The 20,780-nt window shown below is 39.8% G+C and overlaps 1 protein-coding gene across 2 annotated transcripts in view; it reads left to right on the forward strand.

The window, feature by feature from the left end:
• The window catches only part of LOC140725448 (retinol-binding protein 2-like), a 51,943-nt gene extending 31,493 nt beyond the window's left edge, over positions 1–20,450 (forward strand). For both annotated transcript variants that reach the window (XM_073040912.1, XM_073040914.1), the window contains exons 3-5: positions 12,644–12,822; positions 18,521–18,622; positions 20,295–20,450. In XM_073040912.1, coding sequence (XP_072897013.1) covers positions 12,644–12,822; positions 18,521–18,622; positions 20,295–20,345 — 332 coding nt within the window. In that variant the 3' untranslated portion in view covers positions 20,346–20,450. The remainder of the gene's footprint in view (positions 1–12,643; positions 12,823–18,520; positions 18,623–20,294) is intronic.
• The last annotated feature ends 330 nt before the right edge of the window (positions 20,451–20,780 follow it).

Consider the following 20,780-nt stretch of genomic DNA (forward strand, 5'->3'; position numbering starts at 1 on the left):
AAACTAAAATCACAGTTACTAAATTCACAAAGAGCTTGTGAAACCAGAGAGTGCAATCACGACATAGATTGTTCTTATTATCTAGCAGTTGAAATTGTTTTTGCAATTAAGGTAGCAGTTAGAATGACTCTATTACAGCTTGAGGCATTGGAGTTCAGAATTCAGTGAGGAGTTTGCATGTCCTCCCGGTGGAATGTATGGGTTTCCTTCGGGTTCTCCAGCTTTCTTCTGCTGTCCAAAGGTGTACTGGTTAGTAGGGTATTTGGTCATTGTAAGTCATCCCGTGATGAGATGAGAGTTAAATCGGTGGGTTGCTGGCTGCGCGGCTCAAAGGGCCGGGGGGGGGGGGGGGGGTCCTTTTCTGCACTGCATCCCTAAATAAATAAATAATTCACAGGTCAAGAAACATATGCAGAAACAGAGTAAGAGACTTAATATTTAGGATCTATCAAGTTCCAACAGAACCTTTCACCAGTAAAGTAGCTGAGATTCTGTACAGTTATAGCTCAGAACTTCAAAGTTCAAAAGTACATTTATTACTAAAGAACATATAAATTATGCAAACTTGAGATTTGTTTGCTTACAGGCAGCCACAAAGCAAGAAACCCAAAACAACCCAATTAAAAAAAAGACCAACACCCAATGTGCAGAGAAAGGAAAAAAAAACACAAATCATGCAAATAATTGAAGCAAGCATCAACATTCCCAACCAAAATGAGTCCATAGATCCAAACCCCGGTGCAGCCCAGAGTAGGCTCAAAGCCTTGGTATCAGTCCATCATATTAGCAGGCACAGAGTACAGCAGCCAGGGGCAGTCTTCATAGCCTCAGTGCCATGGAGAAGGAGCAAACATCACAGGAGAACGAGCAAAATCAGCTCTCACCTCCGATCCTGAAGCCCTGTCTTTCCAGTAGATTGTTTAAATTGTCCAAACAGTGCATCGTACCTCATACCAGGATCCAGGCACCATTGCAGCGAAAGGTTTCGGGCCTAAAACATGTTGCCCAGTGACTCGTTCCAGGCCCAGATTTCACCAACCAACCGAAGCGCTCTCGGTTTCTCTAAATTGGCTCATCACTCAGTGCGATTCAGCCTCGTACCCTGGCCAGTTTCACTGCATTGGAACTCCTCTACCTTGACTTCTCCTCTCTAAGTGACACACTCCATCTGCATCGATTCTGCAATGTACCAGCATGGTTCATCCTTGAATTCACTTCACCTTCGCTCACCTCTTCGTTGTTTGCGGTGATTATTTACTACAATTTACTTCAGAAAAGGTCTTATTAGTAATATTTTCAGTCAAATTTCTTGTCTTTTGAACTACCAGTGAGCTGTCACACAGGTATGGTAGCACCATCTTGAACTGAAAGCTCTATTGCTTTTGACATTTAGAAACTTCTCAGAAACTTGTAGAAACATTGTCTTCACCTACATGCATTCTAACATGTCTCCCAGTTTACTCTACATCAAAAGGAATACATACCTATTAAGCAACACACAGAAAATGCTGGAGGAACTCTGCAGGTTAGGCAGTATCAATGGAGGAAAATGAACAGTCAAAATTTCAGGCTGAGACCCTTTAGTAGGAATGGAAAGGAAGGGGGTAAGAGTCAGAATAAGTAGGTGGAGGGAGGGGATTGAAGGAGGAGGAGGATTACAAGCTGGCAGGTGATAGGTGGAAGAGGTAAATGTCTTACGAAGAAGGAGTCTAATATGAAAGGAATACCTATTAATGCATGCATGTCTGGGTTGAGCATGACCTTGAAATAGAGTTCAAACTCTTCAAATTCAGTCCTTTGTGTAACTTATATAACCAGTCAAAAGTATATGGTCAAATTGGAACATTAGGCATTGGAAATTGACAGACAACTACATTGAAGATTGCTTTAAATAGTGCTGGAGGGGAGAAGGATGGAGTCATGTTCTTCCAACTGCTAAAATATGTTCAGCAATAAAAGATTAAAAGAAGATACTAATTGGAACATTGAGCTACAATTTAGCAGCTGCTAGTTCTTATTAATGATACATGTTGACCACCCAATCTGCTTACTAAGTGTCCTTCAGTTAAATGAGGTCATTTTCTCACCAGTTTAGCAACCAGTGCAATTCAGGCCTTAAGTGCTGTCATGTGTACAATATGCTATATATGGAACCAATTCAGCATCAGTTACATCTAGAAGATGCATCTCTTGGTAGAGATAAAGCTCAGGAAAATATATAGAAGTAAAATTCAACACTGAATGCAGTATAAAATAAATTAACTCCAAGCAGCCATACTTGTGATTTTGTCCACCTGTGCAAAGAGTGCCCAGCCTTGTGGTTGTGTAGCCATTATCCAACTACACTGTTTCCTTTCAAAGTTGTCATAACTGGTCCAAATTTCACTCTGGCACTTCAGTTTTTGCTATATTTCCCTTTAAAGTTATGATACACATTGGATACATCCTGTATTCAAGTAGCTCAAAGATTAGGAGTTTGAATAGGTCAAATGCAGTGATTGGCTTTTCTCAGAAAAGGAAGAAGATGATGTCCAGATAAATGTGGAGATGTGGATATCCATATTTTCTTTGCCCTGAATCTTATATGAATCTTTACCCTGTTGAAGATAACAATGCCTGAGACAATGAAAGGAGAGTGTATGGCAGTAGCAAAAAAGCACAAGCTGTGACTTCTTTTGGTAATACTGAATTTCATTCAATTACAGAAGGAGTCAGGCAGAAATGATGAATAACTTCATCATTTTAGCCGTTTTTTCTTCTGGAAATTGAAGTAATTAGGAAAAACTCAATGGAAATGCTGATAATGCCAGATCTATAGTAGACCTGGCATCAGCTTATTTTAACTGCATGACTTAATTTGCTTTCTGTGAAAATTCAAGATTTCTATGGAAAGTTGTCCTTCAAACTCTGTTCAACTTCTCAATTCATAAAGGTAAAAATCATCTTGTGGGTATTATTGGCAGATATAAAGGCCATGGAGATCATAGACATGAGGAAGTCTGCAGATGTTGGAATTTTGAATAGGAAGTTTTTTCCTTTCAGTGTTATATATCGTTCTGTTTGTAAATTAGAGAAAATTGATTTCCAAAGTTAAAGTTCTTTACAGCAATCATTTTGCTTCACCCTTTCCTCTCTTTATTTTGCTTTGCTCTCCTCTGCCTTTCTCACTGCTAGCAAAATTTTAAGTGTGCAATTCCTTGTATTAATAAATGGGCCAACTAACACCATTAACAACAATAGGAAGCTGAATGCAAATCGTCTGCTGAGGGGCAATGAATTCAGAACAGAGCTTAACAATTTACCCCATTAAAGTACATTTCACAAATTATCAGTCTTTTAAGGATCAAAATATTTCTATTATTTACCTTTAGAGGGTGTATTTTTAATGTTGAATGGCACAATCAGACTCAGAATCTGGTATTTTATCAATGACATTTGTCATGATTTTTTTATTTTATTGAGATAGAGCATGGAATAGGTCTTTCTGTCTCTTCGAGCTACGCTGCTCCGCAACCCCCAATTTAACCCTAGCACAGGACAATTTACAATGACCAATTAACCTACCAACCTTTACGTCTTTGGACTGTAGGAGAAAACTGGAGAACCCAGAGGAAACACACGCGGTCATGGGGAGAATGCTTTGCAGTGGCAGTGGAGTGTAATACATAAAAAAATTTAAATTTACAATAATAATATATAATTAAAAAATATATAGTGCATAATGACAGCAAAGTAGAGAGGTAGTGCTCAGAAATTTATGGACCATTCAGAAATCTAACAGCGTGAAGGAGGAAAAAAAGCTTTCCCAAAATGTTGAATGAGTCCTCTTAGGCTCCTGTACCTCCTTTCTGACAGTAGCAATGAAAAAGGAGCAATGAAACGAGATGGTGAGGGTTCTTCATGGTGCATGCCACCTTCTAGAAGCATCCCTTTCGGACCATGTCCTTGATGGAGAGGAAACTAGTGCCCATGATGGCTCAGCCTACAAATTCTGCAGCTGTTTTTTTACAGATCCTGTGAATTGTTGCCTTCTTACCAGATGGTGATGCAACCAGTCAGAATGATCTCCATGGTATGTCTGTAGAAATTTGCATCTGTAGGCTTTGGTAACATACCAAATCTCCTCCAATTCCTAACAAAGCAGAGCTCCTGGTATGCCTTCTTTGTAATTGTATCAATATGTTGAGCCCAGGGTTGATCCTCTGAGATGTTGAGACCCAGGAACTTGAAACTGCTCACCCTTTCCAATGCTGCCTCCTCAATGAAACTGGTATGTGTTCTCTCAATTTGCCCTTCCTGAAGTCCATAGTCAATTTGTCTTAGTGACGTTGAGTGCAAAGTTATTTTTGTAACACTACTCAACCAGCCAATCTATCTCAGTCCTCCATGTCACAATCTGAGATTTTGCCATCAACAGTTATGTCATCAGCAAATCAGTTCTTAAAATGTTTTTCTTAAAATGCAAGTATTTATTGCTATAGTTGTTACTGCTAGGATCTGTAAAACTCCCCTTAGATGCACAACATTTTGTGATAATGTGATTTACAGTCTGATGATTGTTTAGTATTTTGTCCTTATACAGTTATTAAGTTAAAGAAGGGAAGTAGTGGCTACCTGTACTCCATAACAACAGGATAGGATATATCTGTAAAACAAATTATTCTGAATGGTTAACCTGACATGATCATCTCCGTCCAAAAATTGGGTTCATTGAATATAAATTCAGGTATATAAAGCGAATCAGGTCGTAAGACCAAAAAACCATAAGACACTGGAGCAGAATTAGGCCATTTAGCCGAATGAGCCTGCTCCACCATGGCTGCTTCACAGCTGATACATTTTCCCTCCCAGTCCCATTTTCCAGCCTTCTCCCTGTAACATTTGACACCCAGAATAATCAAGAACCTATCAAACTCTGCTTTAAATATATCCAATGACTTGACCCACATAGCCATCAGTGGCAATGAATTCCACAGATTCACCTCCATCTGGCTAAAGAAATTGCTCATCATCTCTGTTTTAAAGGGACATTCTTCTATACCAAGGCTGTGCCGACTTGTCCTTGACTCCCCCACTTTCAGAAACATCCTCTCCATGTCTACGTTATCTAGACATTTTAATATTTGATAGGTTTCATAAGATTCTCCCCTCATTCTTCTAAACTCCAGCAAGTACAGGCCCAGAGCCTTTACACCAAACACTCCTCATATGTTAACCCTCTCATTCCTGGTATCACTCTCATGAACCTCCTCTGGACCCTTTCCAATGCCTGCACATCAATTCTTTGATAAGGAGCCCAAAACTGCTCAAAGTACTCCAAGTGCGGTATAACCAATGCATTATAAAGCCTCAGCATTGCATCCTTGTTTCTTATATTCTAATCCTCTCAAAATGAGTGCTAACATAGCTTTTGCCTTCCTTACCATTGACTCAACCTGCAAGTTAACTGTCAGGTAATGTTAGCATTACCAGGTTGACTCTGTGGTTAAGAAGGCATACGGTGTATTGGCCTTCATCAATCATGGAATTGAGTTTAAGAGCTGAGAGGTAATGTTGCAGCTATATAGGACCCTGGTTGGACCCCACTTGGAGTACTGTGCTCAGTTCTGGTTGTCTCACTACAGGAAGGATGTGGAAACCATAGAAAGTGTGCAGAGGAGATTTACAAGGATGTTGCCTGGATTGGGGAGCATGCCTTATGTGAACTTGGCCTTTAAGAGGCATTGATCGCGTGGATTAGAAACATAGAGAAACATAAAAAAATAGAAAACCTACAGCATAATACAGGCCCTTTGGCCCACAAAGCTGTGCTGAACATGTCCTTACCTTAGAAATTACCTAGGGTTACCCATAGCCCTCTATTTTTCTAAACTCCATGTATGTCTGAGGTGGTTCATTTTGGTAGGTCAAATATGATGGCAGAATTTCGTATTAGTGGTAAGACTCTTGGCAGTGTGGAAGATCAAAGGGATCTTGGGGTCTGAGTCCATAGGACACTCAAAGTTGCTTATGAGAATAGGTTGTGTGAACTCGGCCTTTTTTCCTTGGAGCAACGGAGGATGAGATGTGACCTGATAGAGGTGTATAAGATGATGAGAGGTATTGATCGTGTGGATAATCAGAAGCTTTTTCCCAGGTCTGAAATGGCTAGCATGAGAGGGCACAGTTTTAAGGTGTTTGGAAGTAGGTACAGAGGAGATGTCAGGGTTAAGTTTTTTTTAATGCAGAGAGTGGTGAGTGCGTGGAATGGCCTGCCAGCGACGGTGGTGGAAGCAGATATGATAGGGTCTTTTAAGAGATTCCTGGGCAGGTACATGGAGCTCAGAAAAATAGAGGACTATGGGTAACCCTAGGTAATTTCTCAGGTAAGGACATGTTCGGCACAGTTTTATGAGATGAAGGGCCTGTATTGTGTTGTAGGTTTTCTATGTTTCTATGTAATTATCCCTGAGGACTCCCAAGTTCCCTTTCATCTATGATTTCTGAATCTTCTCCTCATTTAGAAAACACCCTATGCCTATTCCTTCCACCAAAGTGCATGACCATACACTTCCTCGGCTATATTCTATCTGCCACTGCTTTTCCAGTTCTCCTAATCTGTCTAAGTTCTTCTACAGACTTCCTACTTTTGCAACACTACCTGCCCCTCCACATATAATTGTATCATCTGCAAACCTGGCCTCAATGTCATCATTCTTTTCATCCATGTCATTAACATATTACATGAAAAGAAGCTGTCCCAACACTGACCGCTGCAAAGCACCACTAATCACTGGCAGCCAACTAGAAATGCCCCCTTTATTCCCAGTCTTTGTCTCCCGCTGGTTAGCCAGTCTTCTGTCCATGCTAGTATCTTTCATGTTCCACCATCAGCTCATATCTTGCTAAGTAGCCTCATGTGTGGCGCTTTTGACAAAGATCTTCATCCTCTCCACATCCACTCTTTCAAGGCTTTTCACCATTTGATAGGTTTCAATGCGGTCAACCCTCATTCTTCTGAATTCCAGTGAATACAGACCCAGAACCATCAAATGCTCTTCTTATGACAAGCCATTTAATCCTGGAATTATTTTCATGAACCTCCTTTGAACCCTCTCCAGGATTTTCAGCGCATCCTTTCTAAGGTAACAGGCACAGAATAGCTCACAATATTTCAAGTGAGGCCTCAACAGTTCCTTATAAAGTCTGAACATTGCATCCTTGCTTTTATGTTCTAGTCCTCTTTTGAAATGACTGCATACATCGCATGTGCCTTCCTCACTACAGTCAAACTGCAAATTAACCTTTAGGGAATCCCGCACAAGGACTCCCAACTCCCTTTGCATCTCAGATTTTTATATTTTCTCTCCATTTAGAAAATAATCAATCCTTTATTGTCTTCTACCAAAGTGCATGTCCATACACTTTCTGACACTGTATTCCATCTGCCACTTCTTTGCCCACTCTCCATATCTGTCTAAGTCCTTCTGTAGCCTCCCTATTTTCTCAAATCTACCTGACCCTTTACCTATCTTCATATTATCTGCAAACTTTGCAACAAACCTATCAATGCCGTGATCCAAATCATGGTCATATAACATAAAAAGAATCGGTCCCAAGAGAGACCCCAGTGGAACACCACTAGTCACCAGAAAAGGCTCTCTTTATTCCCACTGTTTGCCTCCTGCCAATCAGACACTGCTTATTCCATGCCAGAATCTTTCCTGCAATACCATGGACTTGTAGTTTGTTAAGCAGCCTCAACTTGTGGGAAAGAAAAGCCACTAGAGTGAAGTGACATTTACAATTTTCCTGTCCTCAGGAACAATTACAGAATCTGATGATCCTTGACAGTTCATTACTAATGCCTCCACAATCTTTTCATTTATCTTTTTCAGAACCTTGGGCTGTAGACTTATCTACCTTCAGCCTTTTCAGCTTCCCAAGCACCTTCTCCTTGGTAATAACAACTGCGCTCACTTCTGTCCCTTGAAACTCTTGAATTTCTGGCACACTGCTGGCATCTTCCACAGTGAAGACTGACACAGAATACTTGTTAAGTTTGTCCACTGTTTTTGTTGGCCCCTATTCCTGCCTCTTCAGCAAGGGAAAAAAGAGTTAGTGCATGAAATTAAAGGCAAATTTATACTTCTGCATTGAATCTACGCTATAGGTACGGCATAGCTGCATACCCTATGCCGTAGGCTGATGTGCATCTCCCCAAAAATGTAACTATGCATCGCGGCGAAGCAGACTGCAACAACTGTGATTGGCCCGCTTGGTAGCATCGCATTTCCTCCTATGCATTTCTGGTTGCTTCTTCTTCTCCGCCAATATTTGAAATGTATTTCCTTGCCCATGTCTCTCAGTGGCCAGACAAGCACAGAAAATTCACCCTCCTTCTGCCTCAATCCGTTCAATGGTCGTACACACCATCTCCTCCGACGTCTTTTCTCTTTTCTGCGTTGCAGTAATTTCAATAAAAGTAACTCTTGTTCATCATTTATTAGCTCCATCTCCAACATGATGCACTCAGTTTCAGTCGCCATTGTTTGAAGTACACAAAGAAACTCAACACAGTGGCATAGAAACCCCACCGCCAACTAGCGTTTTGGCAGTGAATTGCAGAGTGACACAGACACACCAATGCAGTATAAGTGCACACAACAGCGTAGGCCAATTGCGTAGGCTATGGCGTAAAGCCTACGCAGAAGTATAAATCAGCCTTAACACCTAGTCTAAAGATTTCACTAAATGAAAAGTCAGACACAAGGGGCAGAATTGTCTAATCCTACTTTTATTTCTCATGTTTTCACGAAGTATGATTGAAAAAATATTTACAAAGACAGAATGAAGAAAGCCTTTTGTATTTATCTGGAACTGCACACTAATAAAGATTCAATGACCTTAGGAGAGTAAAGAAAAAAAGATTAAATCATGAAGTGCCTTTGATCTCATTTTCTTTGCATTTTTAAATCAATCCTCAGCACTGTGACAACAATATCTCTGTGCTGAATCATCACCATTTCTGCTACAATTTAAGGAACTGTCCTAGCACCTCATGGTCAGAGGTAAATTTATTAGCGTAATGAAGTGGACACTGCTGGTGACAGATGGAAGTTACTGTTTCAAACATCAAAACAAAAAGACTATGCAGCAGTGATAAATCATCAGTGCAGCTTAGCTGAAGGTTACATCAGCATACAGTACCTGGTTGGAAAGAACTATAGTATGTATGGTGGGTTAGGATTTTAAGGGCTGGTTGGCTATTTTTTGGAACAGGTGAGACTTTGTATCCACAAAAGCTGATTACATGTTGAATACTGGAAACAACTTATTAACTTGCTGAAACCTAAGCCTGTAAGACTGCAGTTAAGAAATACCCAAGCAATTCCATTATAGTAGTTGCTCATTAAGAACCCCTCCAAGAGGACCACAGCCTGGTCACAGGGTTTGGAGACTCACCTGCCTCAATTACCTGGCAGCGGTGTTGTCTGAAGTCAGGGCCTTGAGCTTTGACTCTTGGTAGGGTCACCCATGTCAAACAGGTCAAAGGGTAGAGGTCAGACTAAGAAGGGTCCACTGACTCTCCAGGTTTGGGGGTTCAGCTCAGGGCTAACTACCCTGACTGGTTAAAAGAGAAATTTTTTTTCACAGAATCAGCAATGAAGAATCCTATATTTGTGCGACAGTATTCCTGAGTCTCCACGGGGATTTATATGACTGACAATGGTGAAAACCAAGAGGAAGCTACTGGCACGATGAAGGAAGCCCTGAACACTGCTAAGATATGAGAAGAGAGGACAACTCCATCATCAATGAAGCACTTCATTGGACCCCTGAATGAAAGGCAGAACACCAAAGACAACCGGGTTCTGTACAGTAGAGGCAGAAGTGAGGACCTTGAACCACACCTGGGACACAATAGAGAAGATGGCTCAGGACAGACAGAGATGGAGGACCTGCATTGCTACTCTAAATGCCAGCAGTGTAACAGGCATTTGATGATCATTGTCATCATTAAGAGCAACCTGATGCAGGGTTTTGACCTGAAACAGCCAATGCAGCCGTGCAGGGTCTCAAGATACTCAACAAGACGTGGGATTCTGACTGAGGGAGGAGAGAGTAACTGGTGAGAAAGGATCTGAGAGACATTGATCAGAGTGCTAATTCCACACTCATCATCAACATTTCATGGTCCTCCCACACTTCTCTGAAAACAGTAAACTGCTCCTAATGGTGGGGCATCAAATGGTTGAGGCTGTTATCCCAGTGAAGATGGGATTGATATTAAGTGAGCATGTGCATATGCTGAGTGAATGCAGGATATTTGTGGATGATGATTATGAGGAAGAATCAAAAGATTGCAAAGTGATGAAGTCAAATGTCACCGAGCAATGGCAGATGTGACCAAGTGCATCAATAAAGAGTGATTAGCAATTAACAAAGAAGTGAATGTGAGGAGCCATGTGCCAGAGTCGAGTTAAAAGAGCAGGGTGTGAGGAGAGGGGTTGTGCACACAGTAGATGTAGGTGACTGGTTGCTGTGATTACTGTTATGTTTTTTTTAAAGTTCAACACATTAAACTATTTCAAAGGAATCCAAAATGTGGGTCTAACCAGGTTTACTTTAAGTGAGGTGCACACATGTCATGTGGAAGCGTGATGATATATGCAATTCACATATTTATACATAAAACTCATAATGAATTATTTAAATAAACATGCTTAATCTAACAATACATATACAAAAATACTCAGATCTTGCTGAAATATTAAATACACAACAATTACCTTTCCTGATCTGATAAGGTCAATAAACTTCTTGCAATGCTGAGTTCAGAAGGAGGAAGTACATTCATGAAGCAGCCTTCGGTGCCTACTTTGTGGCACTGACAAGCTACTATCAAAAGAGAAGAAAAAACACTGCCTGGGGGTCTTATATCTCATAGCATGACAATATCCAGAGATGCATCACTGAATCATGGGACAGAGTTAACTTATTTGCTGCCTAGTCCTCTCTCTTCCTTTCAGGTGCAGTCAGCTTCTGTGTCCTTTTAATATAATGCTTTGCAGCAAGATGTCAAATTGTAGGTCTGAAATGAGATTGCATGCATTGTCATGCTGGAAGCTTAGCCTAATCAGTCCAGGAACTTGGAAATTATATATTACTGGATATGGCTGAATTAATTCTGAAAAAATTAAACAGCATTTCATATCTCCTGTACCCAAAAGCCTTCCTGCCCATTAGTTCACTGAGTAAATCTTTTCATAATGAAGCTAAATATACAAAGAGAAGGAATCAGCCAATTTTGCATGAGGAAACACGGTGAGACAATAATATTTTACTGTGTATTTAAAGCACTCCGAGCAAGCATTCAAAATTACAGCAATGGCATTGATGTGAAGGGCAATGTCTGGAGAGCCTTTGCTCAGTAATTAGGCAATGGATTTCTGTGCTTTTGATTTTACTGACAACTGAACCAGAAGTGATCATGATTTATTCTGCCGTGAGATAGACTTGCCTTAGAATTTCCTAATAAGAAATGACAAGCCGAGGTCAGATTCTTTATTCTTACCTAATTGTTAATTCCTGAAAGCATCATGCATTACCAAAATATAATCAACTGGCACAAGACATTGATTAGATCAAAATTTCCAAAATGAAAAATAGAACTCTAGATATAAAACAATTATGGACAAGACTAAAGACTTTGATATTCTGTTTCCTAATCTATGCAGCACATACTTTAATCTTAATATCTAATGTAGCTTGGACTTCTGTTTTGTAATAATTTATCAGTTTTATCTGTTTTATTTAATAAAATACTTTTGAGTTTTTGACTTCTTTTAAACCAAGTGGTTTGAAAATGGTTCAGAAGCAACTGAGGTTTGGGAATATTTTTTATTATAACGTCTTGGCCGTCAGGTAAATTTCTTTGTATGGATTCAGGGTAACAATTTGTATTTTGTTATGTTTATATGTTTCTGCAGCTCAAATGTCAATCAGCACAGCATGCTTCTAGTTCTGCTGTACCAACAGCAGTAGGTTAATTAGTAGACAGTTGCACACAATCATAATTATAGCCCAGAGGCACAAGATTCCCAATTATTATAGTCTTCAATTAGACTACCAAGTATGATTGAATAACAACCTTCAGCATATAAGACAGTTGTTTTTTTCATTATTGCCAATTGTCTGACATCTGCTGGTGACACTCTTCAATGTAATATCAGCTATGGCCTTAAACACAACCACTTCACTGTAAATTTCATGGTATAGACATTCATGGAACCAATCATAGAGTCAGGCTAGGCAAAAATGCTTCCTATCGAAAAGCACACAGATAAATTGAAACAAATATTAACTGCAATTTTCCAGCTGTAACTGTCATATTATGCTGAAGGGACCTCAGCTGTATAATAATGTTCTCACAAAATACAATCTTAATCACTTCCCTCAGGGGAAAAAAACTTAGCTCTGCAGGCCTGAAATGTCATTCCTATTTGTATATAATGTCATCACTAGGTTTAAAGCTCAGATATAAATGCTTCATCCTGATAACAAGCAATAACATTTCAAGCAGACAATGAGCTTAAATTAAACTGTAACAAAAACTCTTCAGAATTTTCATGCTGAATTGACTCTCTTCTCCTCGATGCAGACATAGATTTTGCCACCAGAAAGATTGCAATTCATCTCAGTCAAACAAAAGAAATCAAGCAGGAAGGGGACAGCTTTTTCACTAAAACTCTAAGTACATTCAGAAACTACAACGTGGATTTCAAAATTGGAGAAGAATTTGAGGAACACACAAAAGGATTAGATAATCGAGTGGTAAAGGTAAGTGCATGTCGATTTCTTTTTCACTGAGATATTTCCATGCCTCTGTGTTTTTCTTGCTGCATTCTGCACTTAATTTGCTTGGCCTACCACCATGAAACTAAAAGAAAGGTTGCATGGCCAGTTTCCAGGCTGCCATTAATTTATCTTTCAATCAGCTGTTTGTACTGTGGAGTGTCCAAATTAATTCCTAGGAATTTGTTTTCAATGTCCCATGAGGATTTCAACTGGCTGGTTTCCAAAACAGCATCCTCATGTAACACCGATGAATTGGCATTTCCCAGACAAAATAGAAATTAATTTTTGCAAGATCTTATTGGGGCCAGCACTTATACTTGCAGCTGTGGTTGCATCAAAAAAACTTTAAGGAGACATTCTGATATTTCAAATTCTGATAATTAGGAAATTGTACCATTTTAAGAATGGTTGCTACAGATACACAGGTAGGAAGGGAATGTGTTCCTAAAATATCAAAGGAAACTCTCTGGCTGGAGAAAGGTTCAAAGTTTTAAAGTTTCATTTTGTTATCAATGCATGTATGCAGAATACAGCTCTGTGATTTGTCTTCTCCAAGTAGCCATGGAAGTAGTCATAAGAAAGGAAAAGATAACAAGCCCACAAAAAAGGAAAAAGAAACAAAAAGCTTCCCTCACACAAATACTGACAGATCGCTCACCCGTAAAACGTCAGCTAGAACATCAAACCCCAAACCCCCAACACCCTCAATCCCGTCCCTTGCAAAAAGAAACAGTAACAAGAGCATCAAACCCCCACTACACTGTCTTGCACACAAAAACTAACAGACCACCCATACGGAAAAACCTCAGACCCTAAATCCCGCAACCCCTCCTTCACACAAAAAATCTCATTTATCGCCCACTCAGAAAATGGCAACAAGGACCATCAGACCCTCAAACCCCAAACCCCCAACCCACCAATCAGCAACAAGAAAGATAATATGGAAAACTGAAGGAGACTACAGTCCACACCAAGAATCACATGAATCTCAGAATTTCAAAAGTATCCTCCATCAGCAATGAGGAGAGTGACCATTTAAACTCAGTCCTTCTGTAGAGAGCGACTGCAAAATGAAAAGTAAAACAAAAGCCTACTGGAAATCTGAAACAAAATCAGGAAATTTTGGGAACATTTAGCGGGTTGGGCGTCATCTCTGGAAAGAGGACGGGTTGAAGTTAATGTTTCAGAAGATTCAGATGAGAGCGTTCCAACTTACAGTGTTAGCTCTGTTTTTCTTTCCATGGTTGCTCCAGAACTGCTAAGCATTTCTGGCATTTTTGTATTTTGGTAGAGAAGAACAGTACCCATATGAGGCACATTGTTTGTGAAGGGGGTTTTGGAAATAACTAGGGTTATAGTCACGTGTTTTTGGGAGGAGGCTGTCATGGAGTTCTGTGTGGAATATTTAGTAATACTCTATAAATGCATTCAATAAATGCCTGAATTTTGAATAGATTGCAGTGGTGGGAAATCCCTGCGCCTGCTCCACCATTTCCCTTTTCATTTGGAGCATGGTGCTTGGGTAAATCCTGAAAGCAGCAGTGTGCACTAGTCAAATACGGCAGAGATCAGTAGCAAACTGGAATGATCCTGCTGCCTCTGAGTAAGTATTGTTCATGATTGTGAGCTACACGGACAAAGCAGTTCCATCACCTGTATTTGAGGATGCCACAGATGCCAGGTCAAGGTCATACTTTAAACAGCAAAATTTTGGGGGACCTGGATTGGTTTAAAAACTCTCGGAACTTCTACAGTTGTTGAAAATCCTGTCAGAAATCAGTCAAAGTCCAGACATTGTCAGATTAAGCCTATTTTTAATTGTACATTTCTTTGGAGTTGTGTGAGGATATTGCTTGGCCATCATTTCCCCAAACAGAAAATGATAAGAATGAATTCTTGATCTCATCTCTGTTCTAAATGGACATCCCTCAAGCAAGGATGTAGTGCTGTGGCTTTATAAGGCATTGGTTAGACAGTGTGGAGTACTGTCAGCAGTTTTGGGCCAGTAACCCAAGAAAAGCTGTGCTGGCATTGGAGAGGATGTTCACAAGAATAATCTCATGAATGAAAGGGTTAACATATGAGGAGCTCTGGGACTATAGGATTGAGGGAGGATCTCATTGAAACCTATCAAATATTGAAAGGCCTAGATAGAGTGGATGTGGAGAGAATGTTTCCAACACTGGGGTAGTCTAGGACCAGAAGACACAGCCTCAGAACGGAGGGACATCCATTTGGAAAAGAGATGAGGAAAATTTTCTTTAGCCTTAGGGTGGTGAATCTGTGGAATTCATTGCCACAGACAGTTGTGCTGGCCAAATCATTGGGTATATTAAAGGAGGAGGTTGATAGGCTCTTGATTTTTCAGGGCATCAAAGGTTATGCGGAGAAGACAGAAGAGTGAGGTTGAGAGGGGTAATAAATCAGCAATGATAGAATAGAGGAGCAGACTCCATGGGCTGAATGGCCAAATTCTACTGTTATATCTTTTGGTCTTATGATCTTATGGACCTTGCAATCTACTTTGTCATGGCCTTACACCTTATTGTCTGCCTGACTTGCAATTTCTCTGTAACTGGAACATTTTATTTTACATTCTGTTATTATTTTATCTGTACTATCTCAATATACTGAAGTGATGAAATTATTTGCATGAATGCATGCAAAATGAAGTTTTTCTCTATACTTCACTATACGAGAATAATAAACCAATTTACCAATTTTAGATAAGTATTGAAAACCAAAAAAATGTCAGCTGAGAGATTGATAAAATTCTCCAGTCTTCAACTCCATATGAGGTATAATTCCCAATAGAGCACTTATCCCTTGATAGCAGTTTGGTCAAACGTAAACATTCCAAGATTATTCCAGGAATATATAGTTTCCATACATGCCATGCCTATCTATGGCAGGACCCCACTGGCACATTGGGAACATCAGCAGTGGTTATAGTTGCTTTTCAGACTCTGCAAGAGTCTGTTAACGACTAATACAGAATTCATATCACCTTATACTTCTTTAATTCTTTTAACATTTTCTAATAATGTAAGTAGTTACAATCTTTTCCCTTCAGTGTGTATGTACCCAGTGCAAATGACATATTACTTTGATAGAGTAACTTGGTCAATATGGTGCTTTTCATATTCCATTTCTGTGCTTCAGAATTGCCAAAAACCCAATCCAATGCAGAAGATGTCATGTACATAAATGCAGGGGCATGTAATAGAACCACTATGATTGAGGACCTAAATGAACAGGTTCTCTACCCATTCAGTATCAAACCAAATTCTTTTTTAGAAACATAGAAATATAGAAACATAGAAAACCTACAGCATAATACAAGCCCTTCAGCCCACAATGCTGTGCCAAACATGTAATTACTTTAGAAATTATCTAGGGTTACCCATAGCCCTCTATTTTTCTAAGCTCTATGTACACAACCAGGAGTCTCTTAAAAGACCCTATCATTTCCGCCTCCACCCTTGTCATTGGCAACCCATTCTATCATGCTCGGTGTAAAAGAACTTAACCCTGACAGCTCCTCTGTACATACTTCCAAGCACCTTAAAACTGCGCCCTCTCATGTTAGCCATTTCAGCCCCGGTAAAAAGCCTCAGACAATGTTGTACAAAGGCTGTTTTAAATCTGGTCAAGTAGAAAAGAAAAGCTTACGAAAGGTTCAAAAAACTTTATAATGATAGAGATCTATAAGATTATAAGGCTAGCAGGAAGGATTTTAAGAATGAAATTAGGAGAGCCAGAAGAGGCCATGAGAAGCCCTTGGCGGACAGGATTAAGGAAAACACCAAGGCATTCTACAAGTATGTGAAGAGCGTGAGAGAATATGTAAATAGCATCTAAGACATGAGAGAATAGGACCAATCAAGTGACACAGTAAAAAAGTGTGTATAGAACAGTAGGAGATAGCAGAAGTACTTAATGAATATTTTGCTTTAGTACTCACTACGGAAAAGGATCTCCGTGATTGTAGGGATGACTTACAGCGGACTGAAAAGCTTGAGCATATAGATATTAAGGAAGAGGATGTGCTGGAGCTTTTGGAAAGCATCAAGTTGGATAAGTCACAGGGACCAGATAAGGTGTACCCCAGGCTACTGTGGGAGGGAAGGGAGGAGATTGCTGAGCCTCTGGGAATGATCTTTGCATCACCAATGTGGACGGGAGAGGATCTGGAGGATTGGAGGGTTGCGGATGTTGTTCCCTTATTCATGAAAGGGAGTAGAGATAGCTAGGAACTTATAGGCCAGTGAGTCTTACTTCAGTGATTGGTAAGTTGATGGAGAAGATCCTGAGAGGCAGGATTTATGAACATTTGGAGAAGCATAATATGATTAGGAATAGCCAACATGGCTTTGTCAAAGGTAGGTTGTGCCTTATGAGGCTGATTGAATTTTTTAAGGATGTGACTAAACATGTTGATGAAGGTAGAGCAGTAAATGTAGTGTATATGGATTTCAACAAGGCATTTGATAAGGTTCTCCATGTATAAGATGATGAAAGGCATGGATCGTGTGGATTGTCAGAGGCTTTTTCCCCAGGGCTGAAATAGCTAGCACTAAGGGGCATGGTTTTAAGGTGCTTGGAAGCAGGCACAGAGGAGTTGTCAGGGGTAAGTTTTTTTTTACACAGAAAGTGGTGAGTCTGTGGAATGGGCTGCTGGTGATGGTGGTAGGGGTGGATACAACAGGGTTTTTTAAGAGACTCCTGGATAGGTACATGGAGCTTAGAAAAATAGAGGGCTATGGGTAACCCTAGGTAATTTCTAAGGTAAGGACATGTCAGCACAGCTTTGTGGGCTGAAGGGCCTGTATTATACTGTAGGTTTTCTATTTTTTTATGTTTCTGTATGTTCCTAATCCACACAATCAATGCCTCTTAAAGGCCAAGTTCACATAAGGCATGCTCCCCAATCCAGGCAACATCCTGGTAAATCTCCTCTGCACCCTTTCTATAGTTTCCACATCCTTCCTGTAGTGAGGCGACCAGAACTGAGCACAGTACTCCAAGTGGGGTCTGATCAGGGTCTATATAGCTGTAACATTACCTCTCGGCTTTTTAATGGGGATGATGAAACTAATTCCAAACATATTCAATGATTTGATCATTACCAATATTTTATATATCAATATCTAGAAACTAACATGAATTTTTCTGACCAAGTAAAGCTATGTTGAATACATGTTTGCATCACTTTAACAGTATTGCAGTAAATGATATCCTGAGCCAAGTTAATAATGGATTGAATTAGATTAGTTTTATATCATTCAGAAATCTGAATATTTTGATAAATAATTTCTTGGGCTTTGCTCTAGGGATGATGAGGTATGGTCTCATGAGTGCTATGTCTCCATCTAAATAGCCAAAGTATCAGAGGGAGCTAGATGAATGATCAAGGACTACTTGAATGGAGGACATCAGATCTGATTCTGTTCAAATCCTCACCAATGATCAGGTGCTTGGTTGCACTGAAGGATACTAATCAGGCAGGAACAGACAACCTGGCTGATCCCCAGGAAGAAAGTGGTCAATTGTGTTAATCCATCTGAGGTTAGATGGTTCATTTTAAACCCTGGCCTATCTTGCTTGGATTGCCTAGTTATAGTAAGCAATCAAGTTCATTGGTCAACAGTCCATAACAAGTCTATGTGTTTGTCTGCAGACACTGGTGCAATGGGATGGGGACAAGCTGGTCTGCGTTCAGAAGGGTGAGAAGCCCAACAGAGGCTGGAAGCAATGGATTGAGGGTGATGAACTACACCTGGTAGGTCACACTGTGCCCTCATTTAAGCTGTGCCAATAATGTGATTAATAATTATTTAAGTGAAATCTGGGATCTAATTGACAATAAAAACTGATAATATGATGAAATCTGTATGAATAATTGCTTTCATATTAACGTCCCAACCTTCTAGTCTGAGTATAAAACACAACAGGGCGTCACAATGTGTTGTTGCCTGCATGTGTATGTAAAGAATGCAATGCCGCAGTTCTGCTTTCTGCTTTTTTTGATGCAGTACCTCTATTTCATTATTTAAGTAAGTGTTCGTTGGGACTATGAATTTCATTTAGACTTGATTGCAGTTGACACAACAGTGGATCACTTGGCAAACATGGTTTCATCTGGAAGCCCAACACCATATTCTAAGAACAGTGAAGAGACTTGCAATGTAAAAAAAAATCAGCCCTGCTAGTTTTGCCTGGATATCTTCACCAACCATTCTTACCACCCTCTTACCAGCACCCTCTACTGCTTCATGTCAAACACTCCTAGAAGCTGAAGTGAATTTCTTTTTTAGCGCAAGGGTGACTTTAATATAAAAAATCAGATTAATAGAATTAAACTTGTGCACTATATTTCAGTCCAGCCATAAAGACTCTTTTGGTTACAGTAATTTTTTTTATTACATGTCACTAAAGTGATAGTATAAGATCATTGTAATTTTAGCATTAATTGACATATCATTTGGTGGCTGTATGCCAAAAGGAAGGAGGCACGTAGGCTATGAGAAGAGTACAGGAATGAGTCTTGTTAAAGTATTTTACTGGAGGACAGTAGCCAAGTTTGTTCTGCAGCTGGCTTAAGTGCCCATAAATGGTGTGGCAATTGCTTGCAGATTTTAAATGCGGGATGGCATGGTGGGCTTTGGTGTATTTATTAAAAGGGCTTGCAAGATGAAAATGGCCAGAGTGTCCATGGTAATGAAGTGGAAAGTGTGAAAGTGAAAAAAACACTTCCTAACAAAAATCGAGCAGGGACTTAAAATATACAGTAAGTGGTAAATTTAGTTAATTTCCCACTGTACAATTTCAGCCTTACTTCAACAGCACTTTCTCAGCTGGGCAAACAAGTTTTATCGAGACAGAAGGAGTTATGCTCTTTTAACCACATTGGACCCTAGTGATGGTGCCACTGGCTGAATGGGGTCATCTCTGGCCAGGGTCATCAGTCCAAGAATATCAGTGATTACTTTGCATTTTTGAAGCAGTAGGGGCATTTCTTTAGGTCCCAGAAAGCAACTTTACCTTGGCTGCTTCGATTCACACAAATCCCACTCACAAGAGTCTTCTGAGCCCTTCTGATGCTTTACACCCCCCCCCCCCCCACAACTCCTAAGTTTTGTTCCACCCAGTCTTCAACTAGAACTTCTTGTCTCCTTGTTTAGCCAATTGCCCAAACTATGTGCTAAAAGTAATTCTGTAAATTTTCTTTTGTAGGTTATACTGTATCTTTGGATTTTCTTTTACTTACTGTTCTCTCCTAAAGGAACGTACTACGTTTGCACCAGAAGTCAAACAATACCTTGCTCAGATTGAAATCTATCGGATGGTGTTCGAGGCTGTCTGGCACCATCTGAACCAACCCCGATCCTGTGAATTAGCTATTCCAGTCATGTGTGATAATTGTATTCTAATTTATTTTTCTTTCCTTGCAGGAACTAACGTGCAATGACCAGGTCTGCCATCAAGTTTTCAAGAAAAAGTAAACAGTTGAATGTGGACTTAAATTGTTCTTATATGTGGCATTTCTATGCTCAGCATCACTGAATGTGTGCTGTGGTATCACAATAAAAGTGTTTGTCCTTAGAGAATGAATAGTGATTTAAATTACAGTAAATGTATTTGTATTGCACATCATGTAGAATAAAATCATTACATTAGGAACCTTCTATCTTTAGCTCCCAGTGGTTGTTTCCAAAGAGACAGCGTATTATCTTTAATGTTTTGCTGTCAATAATGCATCACCGGGACTCAGATTCATCCGTATTTGCCTAAGGCAAACACTTCTTTCTTTGGCTTTTCCTCAGAGGAAAGCTCCATCAGAGCTCTCAGAGAGAAAAATAAATCTTCTTTCTTTCAAGGCAAAGGGATTAAACATTGCATAAGAGAACTCAGGAAGGAAAAGATATTTTACGACTTCT

The sequence above is a fragment of the Hemitrygon akajei genome, chromosome 3, assembly GCF_048418815.1.
Source record: "Hemitrygon akajei chromosome 3, sHemAka1.3, whole genome shotgun sequence".
Taxonomy (NCBI): Eukaryota; Metazoa; Chordata; class Chondrichthyes; order Myliobatiformes; family Dasyatidae; genus Hemitrygon; species Hemitrygon akajei.